At 37.0% G+C, this 9,869-nt stretch overlaps 2 protein-coding genes across 2 annotated transcripts; both read right to left on the bottom strand.

Moving 5' to 3' along the window:
* Positions 1-420: 420 nt before the first annotated feature.
* Positions 421-2,448, bottom strand: LOC149379964 (glutamate receptor 2.9-like). The gene is made up of 5 exons (XM_089604082.1): positions 2,358-2,448; positions 1,887-1,943; positions 1,423-1,731; positions 934-1,325; positions 421-627 (listed from the first exon to the last, which is right to left on the bottom strand). Exons 1-5 carry the CDS (start codon positions 2,446-2,448, stop codon positions 421-423), a joined length of 1,056 nt encoding a protein of 351 aa, XP_089460208.1.
* Positions 2,449-4,094: 1,646 nt separating this feature from the next.
* On the bottom strand, positions 4,095-9,669 carry LOC149379963 (glutamate receptor 2.7-like). Its single transcript, XM_089603568.1, has 6 exons — positions 9,410-9,669; positions 7,688-8,106; positions 6,135-7,070; positions 5,738-6,050; positions 5,247-5,641; positions 4,095-4,651 (listed from the first exon to the last, which is right to left on the bottom strand). Exons 1-6 carry the CDS (start codon positions 9,630-9,632, stop codon positions 4,148-4,150), a joined length of 2,790 nt encoding a protein of 929 aa, XP_089459694.1. The 5' UTR covers positions 9,633-9,669; the 3' UTR covers positions 4,095-4,147.
* Positions 9,670-9,869: the final 200 nt, after the last annotated feature.

The following is a 9,869-nucleotide window of genomic DNA, read 5'->3' as shown; positions in this document are numbered from 1 at the left end:
CATCTACAAAATAAAATATAAAATGATTCATAAGCTTAGAGACTAAGATATTTGAAATGGACCAGCATTATAATTATATACAAGCATCACCTTCACTAAACTGAGCTCGCTCTCTTGTTATCGGTATTGGCCCGACATCGCTTATTGAATTCCGTTTAATTAGATGACAACAACATTGCTGTTTAGAGTGGCATCGTCGATTGGAACTACAGTGTTATTATTTTGAGCACGACTAAAATGGCTTTGCATTTCACTCATTTGATAATGGGTGGTTCTCTTGAATGTGTTTGAATTCAAGTTCTTCTGATCAAAGACTCTAACCACTACTTGAACTTTTTCCCACGGCGCGCGAGGCTTCTGGTGGAATAGAGCTCTTGATGACATTCCAGTGCCCGGAAAAAAATGTAAGCCCGTTAAGCACTAGAGCAAACAATGACGCAATGGTGGCGATGAGAAATAGTCCCCAGAAGCTTTCAAGTCCAAGGCTATTTGAAGCATCCTCGGATTTGGACATCTATCTTTTTCCCCGAACCATCGGGCCTCTAATTTCTTCGATATGAGACTTTCTATTATGTTTAGTATCACTTGTGACATATCGGAAACTAATGGAGAGCCTCTCGGAAAAGCCTGTGATTTTGGATCATTAAATTATTAGAAATATTATTCGAAACTATTAGTAAGTTTGATCAAGTAAAGGTATGAATTAGGCAAATCTTGAGTGAAAATAATAACAATTTCCTCACAAAGACTAAATTAGAATGATCAGATCGTTCGCCTAACTACTTTTTTTTTATGATCATATAATTAAAATACCCCACGTCATCATTATTATAAATCGGAGGGACATGGTATATTTTAATTGGAGGGACATATATAGTAGGAGACATTTAAATGAAACTGAAAGATCTAAATTGGATTAAAAATAGAGCTTACGAATCCAAAGCCGAGGGTTTTGAAAGTCGGACCAATCATGGTGTACTTGGAGCTATACATTCCTAGGAATACATCCATATAAGGCTTCTCGTCAAAAGCCGCGACAATCTCTTTCTCCGAAAAGGCTCGGGCTAGATCTTTTGCAGATTTGTACGCCTTGAGTTGAGACTCTTTCAAGCCCAGACTCTTCAACATCTTGCATATGAAAGAAGCCTCTAAGTAACCTACATTTTCATTGTCTTTGATGAGCGTTGTGATGTTGGTGATGACCGGTTTGAGTTGTTGCGCGGTTAGGAGCGAAGTCAAGCTCGCGGTGTAGCTTTGGGTCAAAATCAATACCACAAATACCCATATGATTATCACAAATCTTGAAGAGTTACTTAATATACTCTCTCCCATGCGTGTACAAAAGAACTTAGGGTTTTGATTTAACAAAATATATAATCTTTAATTAATGCAATAGGTTTAGATGGATTATATAGAACTTACGAGTCGCGAAGACCATTGTTGAGAAGGAGAACCAAAGACTAGTGCCAATTTGATGTGACAGAGAGCCCCGAAAATCCTCGTTAATCTGATGCTCATTTACCCACACAACAAAGCCGATAAAAACAAAGAAACAAACAATGATTGCCCAAAGATCCCGTGTCAAAGGCTTCGTGAAAACCCATGCATTCTTGTTCCTTTCCTCCTTGACTGTCACGATCATCGACACCCCAGATTTTGTGTACGGCAATGTGAAGTCAACGTACAACGATCTGTTATTCTTCAAGGACAAATGATGTAAGCTAAAATAAACTAGCATAATAATATCAATAATATTGTATAAAGGTTGATGCCACGTACCCCGAGAAAAACTTGGTACATCAGCTCATCATAAGTTCCATTACTCTCGTGGCTAGAGTTGGCAAATGGAATCAACTCATACTCGACTTTATAAGTTAAAGACTTACCAGTTACGTTGAAGGTGTTGTCAAGGTTATATTCAACGTTGACAAACTCTTTGAAACCTGCTTTCAATGGAATACCCACTTTGAGTATCTTAGTACCGTTGACGACCGGAATTTCTCATCATTTTGGTCTTTATTAGTCCCTCATGGCCATGTAATTGGATTCAAATTCTCCTTCAACGTAAACAAGTGAGGATTATTTTTCTTTATTTGAGAAGAATTCAAATCCTTTATGAGCCCAATTTTGGGCTTCCAAAACCCAACCACGTTGACCACGCCATCATTTACAACATTGACGATCTCATAAGCCTAAACTTGTAATTCCTCATGAACAAGATTGAAATTTCCAGCGAGCCCTTTGAATCTCACTTTTAAGTGCCTCTCTAAGCTTTGGACCATTTAAAGATACTCCAAACGAGTCGAGGTCATTTGAGTAATTATTATTCCTCTTTTTTACCATCCTAAATTTGTTACCATCATCATTAGTATCGCTCTCCCAAATCCTTTCAACGGCCATAGCTAGGGCTTTGGCAGCATCGTAAGCCCACAACCCAAAAACATTCATCACTTCTTGATCATCATCCCCAAATTAACTGATTCTTTTGATACCGATCTCTGAAATCTTCGACTTCTTTCTTCCTCGGAACGTAACTCCTTATCCCCAACACACCATTCATGGAATCACCAAAACCCATAGAAGAAGTGGTTAAGAGGTTGGCCATCACGCTAGTCACAATCCAAACAAACCCTTCTCTCATCATCACAAACCTCTCAGCCTCACAAAAAATCCTATTCCCAAGCGTCGTCTGAGCCTTCATGCAAGGATATATATGTCATAAATTATTTGAAAAATTGTAAGAAATAGGATCAAATACTTACACTCAATTAAATTTAGACAAATAATGTATTTAATATGTAAGGGTCTAAATATTTATATATCTACCTTTCCCTGGGATAAAGAGAAAAATAAAAAATAAAAAATTAACACACTTTGTAGTCATATTTTTAAAAAAAATGGTGATTTCTAATTTTTTTTTTTACTGAAAAAAAAGAAAGCATAAACTATCAAAATAAAAATAAAATAAAATATAGGGACATCACTTATTACTTTTATCATGCAAATAAACCGTAATTAATACAAAACTATGTTACAACAAAGCTTTTACGTCCATACCTGTACAACAAAAACCCTAACAGGTTTGTCCTTTAGTCCCTGGAGCTTTTCCCGGAGTGTCTCATTAGAGGCCGAGGGATCGATGGCGGTCCGGTAAGGCACGTGGGCCCCGGCTCGGAAGACGGCATCGACGAGGAAGGGCACGAGGCCTTCGCCGTAGGCATCGGAGGCATAGACCGGGACCACCTGTTTCCATCCAGAGGCTCGGACTAGGGACGCGATGGCCTCGGCCTGAGAAGCATCATTCCCCGTGACTCGGAAGAAGTACGAGCTCCGAGTGGTTAGAGAGGGACACGTGGCAGAGAATGAGATGATCGGAACCTTGGCTTTCTCTCCGAGGTTCACAACGATTATGGCTCCCTTGCGACGACGTCAACTGTCCGATTATGGCTTGGAGTACTTGGGCGTTTTTTTATCAGGTCTAGAGCTGTTATCAGGTCAAAGGTGGTAACTTATAATTTAGAACCTTACAAGTTACCACCTTTTTTTATTATTTTATTTTTTTTCCTTGCTTAAGTTTTGCTATCAATGGTCCCTCGTTGTAAATGAGCGTTTGCATTTTAAGGGCCTAGATCGATTGTGACTAATACATATATATTGTCTGGAAATATTAAAGGGGGTACATACATCTGTGAAGCTTGGTGAAATAATTGGTACATATTTGATAGTAGTTCGTTGTCTCGAATAATTCGATTAATTTGGTTGGTGAAATTTATAATTTCGATTTGTTGCATCTGTATGTATCCAGTTTTACCCGTTGTAATAACTGGATGTTATTGCCAAAATGCCCAGTCCAAGCAGCGTAGTCCCAATTCAAGCAATCAATTAAGAAGCAATGGGCTTACTTAAAGGAATTAGGCTTTATGTCCATAGAATAGCCCAACTATTTTCTAGGCTTATAAATATATTTATCTGTATAGTAATGCTCTGAAAATACACAATGCTTTCAACTTTATTGTACTGAATATAATTATTAATTACTTACAAATCAAAAAAAAATATCCTATCCTGTAAAAAAAAAAAAAAAGACTCCTAAATTAAGATATTTAAATACTTTATTTACACTAGATATATATAATCATCACTTTCACTAAACCGAGCCATTTGAATGGCTCGTCAAACTAACTACCTGGTTAGGATTTCCACTTGGAGTGGCATTGTCAATCGGAACAACAAAATTACTATCTCGAGCACTAAAAAAATTGCTTCGCAAGTCACTCGTTTGGTGATTGGCGGGTTTCTTCGACGCGTGGGAACTCAAGTCCTTTTGATCAAAGACTCTAAACACCACATGAACTTTTTCCCACACCGAGGCTTCTGGTGGGATAGAGCTTTTGATGACATCCCAATACCCGTGAAAGAATATAACCCCATGAAGCGCCATAGCGAACAACGACGCAACGCTGGTGATGAGAAATAGTCCCCAGAAGCTTTCGAGCCCGAGGTTGCTTGAAGTATCTTCAAAGCCCAGGGTCGGACAACTTTCTTTTTTCCCGAACCAGTGCTCCTCTATTTCCTTTGACCTGCCTCGTTCGGTTACGTTTAGTATCGCATGTGACACATCAGAAACCAACGGAGAGCCTTTCGGAAAAGCCTGGAATTTTAGCCCATCAAGGGATGTTATTGTAATTTCGAATAAGTTTTATAACTAAATAACCATATTTTCGAATTAACCTTGGTTTGTCTAGTATTAATAAAATAGTCAAAATAAACAAATGTGAAATATTAGGTTTCAATCATTTTTTCATCTCGTGATTAAATAATTTAAAAGTGGTAAATTCTTATATATATCATCAAAAAATTTAACAAAAATTTAGCGATATAAGCCACATAAACATAAGCGTTTGCGTTTTAACCAACGTTTTGTAAATTTTTCGTAAATAACCAAAAACTTTGCTAAATAGCCATATTTACTAGAAATTTACCCTGCGTTTTTTATTATTTTAATAGCGTAAATAGATTTACGTGGCTATTTACTGAAAATAAACGAAACGTTGGTTATTTCAAAATTTCTAACATTTCATATGGCTAGATAACCACTGGACCCAAAATTTAATGATATTGTAAAAAATAAATTAAAATTAACTATTTTTCGAATCAATTAATTTCATATGACTATTTTATATAATCTTTTCATTTCAAAATACATGTAACTTTGATAAACTAAATAAGATAATAAGAGCGCTTACATATCCAAAGCCGAGGGTTTTGAAAGTCGGACCAATCATGGTGTACTTGGAGCAATACATTTTGAGGAAAACATCCATATAAGGCTTTTCGTCAAAAGCCGCGACAATTTCTTTCTTCGAAAAAGCTCGGGCTAGATCTTCCGCGGATTCGTACACCATGAGCTGGTTCTCTTTTAAGCCTAGGCTCTTCAACATCTCATAGGTGAAAGAAGCCTCTAAGTAACCCACATTTTCACCTTTCTCAATGAGCGTCCTAATGCTGGTGATGGCCGGTTTGAGTTGTTGGACCGTTAGGAGCGAAGTCAAGCTCGCGGTGTAGCTTTGGGTCAAAATCAATACCACAAATACCCATATGACTATCACAAATCTTGAAGAGTTACTTAGTACTCTCTCCCCTGTGTGTGAAAAAAAAAGAAAGCTTAGGTTTGTTGATAAACATAACTTGTGATCTACGATCAATGACATAATTTTGTGTGGATTATTGAACTTACGAGTAGCGAAGACCATGGTGGAGAATGAGAACCAAAGACTAGTGCCGATTTGGTGCGACGGAGAGCCTCGAAAGTCGTCATTAATCTGATGCTCGTGGACCCATACGACGAAGCCCATGAAAACGAAGAAACCAACAATGGTGGCCCAGAGATCCCGTGTCAAAGGCTTCGTGAAAATCCATGCATTATTGTTCCTTTCGTCCTTGACTGTGACGATCATCGACACCCCAGATTCTGTATATGGCAACGTGAAGTCAACATACAAAGATCTGTTGTATCTGATCGTCACATCTCCGATCACTGCATCGAAATTCTTCAATACAAATGGTACACAAATAAGCTAATATAAAATAGCATAATAATTAATCTCTATAACAGATAAATTTATGCCACGTACCCCGAGAAAAACTTGGTACACCATCTCATCATAAGTTCCATTACTCTCGTGGCTAGAATTGGCGAATGGAATCAAGTCATACTCAACTTTATAAGGTAAAGAATCCATTACCTCTCTAAAGATGTCTATGCAATAACCGGTTACGTAGGTGGTGTTATCAGAGTTATATTCAACGTTGACAAACTCTTTGAAACCACCTCTCACTGGAACACCGACTTTCAGTCTGTTACCATTGATCGGAATTTCCCATCCTTTTTGGTCTTTATTAGTCCCTCCTGGCCACGTAATTGGACTCAAATTCTCCTTCAACGTTAACAAGTGAGGATTATTTTTCTTTGTAGAAGAACTCAAATCCCTTATGAGCCCAATTTTGGGCTTCCAAAACCCAACAACGTTGATCACGCCATCATTAACAACATTGACGATCTCATAAGCCGAAACTTGTAACTCCTCATGCACAAGACTAAAATTCCCAGCGAGCCCTTTGAATCTCACATTTGTAAATATCTCTCTAAGCTTTGGACCATTTAAAGATACTCCAAACGAGTCGAGGTCATTTGAGTAATTATTATTCCTTTTTTTGACAACCGTAATTTTGTCACCATCATCATTAGGAGTATCGCTCTCCCAAGTCCTTTCAACGGCCATAGCTAGGGCTATGGCAGCATCGTAAGCCCACAACCCAAAAACATTCACTTCTTGATCATCGTCCCCAAACTGATTCTTTCGATACCGATCTCTGAAATCCTCGACCTCTTTCGTCCTCGGAACGTAACTCCTTATCCCCAACACACCATTCATGGAATCACGAAAACCCATAGAAGAAGTGTTTAAGAGGTTGGCCATCACGCTAGTCACAATCCAAACAAACCCTTCTTTCATCATCTCCAACCTCTCAGCCTCATCGAAAATCCTCTTCCCAAGCGCCGTGTGAGCCTTGATGCAAAGATAAGTTAGAGAGTAATTGAAAAATTGTATGAAACAGTTACGCTCAATTAAATTAACTCATGTCTAAGAAAAAAAAATCTCTCGTACTATCTCATGTTTATGATCTTAGTTTTAGCTATTTTCACAATTATTCGATGATTAAGAACTTAAGGTTTTAAATATTAAATATCTAAACTTTCCGTGGAATGAAGAGAAAAAAAAATATTTAACATACTTCGTAGTCATTTTTTTTTTTTTTAAATGGTGGTTTCTACTTTCTAATGCATAAACTATATATTAAAATAAAGATAATACATAATATAGGGACATCACTTATTACTTTTAAAATAATTGGTTGCACCTAATCAATTTCTAATTTTCTAGCCAAAGTTTCATTATATTAAAAAAATAGTTCATCACGTCGAAATAAATTAAATTAACTAAATCAGTTAATTTAATTTACTTCGGCCTGATGAGCTATTTTGTAAATAAAATAAAACTTTTACTATTTTTCAAAATGAGAGTGAATTATTAAGCTACTGACCTAATTGTCTTTTACTTTTATCATGCAAATAGTCCGTAATTAATATAAAACTAGGTTACAACAAAGCTTTATACGTCCATACCTGCACGACAAAAACCCTAACAGGTTTGTCCTTTAGTCCCCGGAGCTTTTCCCGGAGTGTCTTGTTGGAGGCGAAGGGATCGATGGCGGTCCGGTAAGGCACGTGGGCCCCGGCTCGGAAGAGGGCATCGACGAGGAAGGGCACGAGGCCTTCGCCGTAGGCATCGGAGGCATAGACCGGGACCACCTGTTTCCATCCAGCGGCTCGGACTAGGGACGCAATGGCCTCGGCCTGAGAAGCGTCGTTCCCCGTGACTCGGAAGAAGTATGAGCTCCGAGTGGTTAGAGAGGGACACGTGGCGGAGAATGAGATGATCGGAACCTTGGCTTTCTCTCCGAGGTTCACCACGAAGCTCGCTTGCGACGACGTCAATGGTCCGATTATGGCTTGGACTTGGGCGTTTTTTATCAGGTCTAGAGCTGTTAATTTGTAGAATATAAATCAAACGTAGTTAATTAGTTATATAGTAGATTATATATATATGGCATAAAATGTTTTGAAGTTTCTGTCATTGTGCTGATTGTTGCAGAATTTATAATAGAAACTGTGATCAGATAAAATAAAAGAAGCACGACATGCATGAATCATTATATTATAAATAGTTGTCCGAAATACCATACGTTCAAATCCATTTTGGCGGATGTTTTAGTTCTTGTTTATAGTTAAATTGTTTGCGAGAAATAGTTGTGAATGTATTTTTCGAGATGATGATTAAGAGACTAATATATACATATAAGCTAAACAATATATAGTTACGCAAAAATTAATAGTACTATCTAATTTTTAATCTGGTCTATGGTAGCATGGTTTCTCATAGCAATAACGGACCGACTGTTTCACACTTATATTAAAAATACGGACTTTTTCAATCGACTAGACTTTAGTTACGTACAAGTTAACTACAAATTTATTCAACTTGGCGGATGTTCCAAAAATTGACAGTGAGTTTCTTCTGATATATATTTAAAATAGGCCAAGGAAAAAATCAAATGAACAGTAGACATCAAGTCGTCCATCACATATTATACACAGAATGCATACATAAATACATACATTAATATATAAGTCAAAAAAACCTGCATATATAACAGGGGACCTATATTATTACCTACGTAATATGGCATCTTTATTTTGAAGATATCTGTGTGCACCAATAAGAGCCACCCAGTTGGTGACTTTGAAATTTGAAATACACCGCATGATCAGCGTTGAAATCTTAATCTATTTTATTCAATTTAAAACTAGACTTCAAATTTTATTCAATTTGAAACTAGACTTCAAATTTTATTCTATTTAAAGTTTTGGTATTTTATTTTATCTATTTCGGTTCAAGCAAGGCACACCAACTAAAGGCTTATTCAATGTTATAAAAAATGATAACTTCAAACAGAAAAGAAAATGTTCCATTCCCGGAATACGGCAGAGCCAACAACAAAATATAAAGAGGACCAAAAATAAAATATAAACTTAGCTATCAGATTTTTTTTAATATAATTCTCAAATTATATAACAAAATTCCATCAATAAATATTAAATATTAAATATTTAAAATTTCTTAAATAAATAAATAAAAGGACAACTATCAATTTTAGCATAAAAAAATACATTGAAGGGACTGAATTGCAATACGTGCGTCACTTGGGGAATACCCTTCAGGAGTACTACTAATTACCACTCGACCCCTAGCGGAAAAAATAAAACTTAACGCTTAAGAAATCATACCTGACGAAGCCGCTCCGACAATCTCTGACTTCGAATCCCTGGAATGAACCACAATCCGGGTTTTGTAGCTCCGGCCTTCGGAGGAAGCGTAAAATTCCGAAATTGCCATTCCGATACACCTCAATCCCATCCTTCCGACAGGGTCATTATGGTCCAAAACCACGCCAACGTTCACAAGTGTCGTTTTATTTTGTGCTGTGACGACGACGACCATGTTCGTCATTGCAAGAAGAAAAGAGAAGAACAGAGTTTTGGTGGATTTCTTCATTTTTTTTTCAATATCTCAAAAAAGAGAGCTTTTAGCCTTTTGCATTTGTATGTTATCTTCTCGTATAAATATGGGTTTCACGTTTACATTATTAGAATCTGATTATTATATAAACATAGAGACGCGGTTTCCACGAAAGTCACACTTTGTGTCATAGAGCAAATCAGTGCCACACATGCATATATGTTCTAA

The sequence above is a fragment of the Urtica dioica genome, chromosome 12, assembly GCF_054948205.1.
Source record: "Urtica dioica subsp. dioica isolate 48M chromosome 12, U.dioica_male_clone48M_v1_H2, whole genome shotgun sequence".
NCBI classification, from domain to species: Eukaryota; Viridiplantae; Streptophyta; class Magnoliopsida; order Rosales; family Urticaceae; genus Urtica; species Urtica dioica.
Note: the sequence above shows the minus strand (reverse complement) of the source record. Positions and strands in the feature narration are given on the sequence as shown.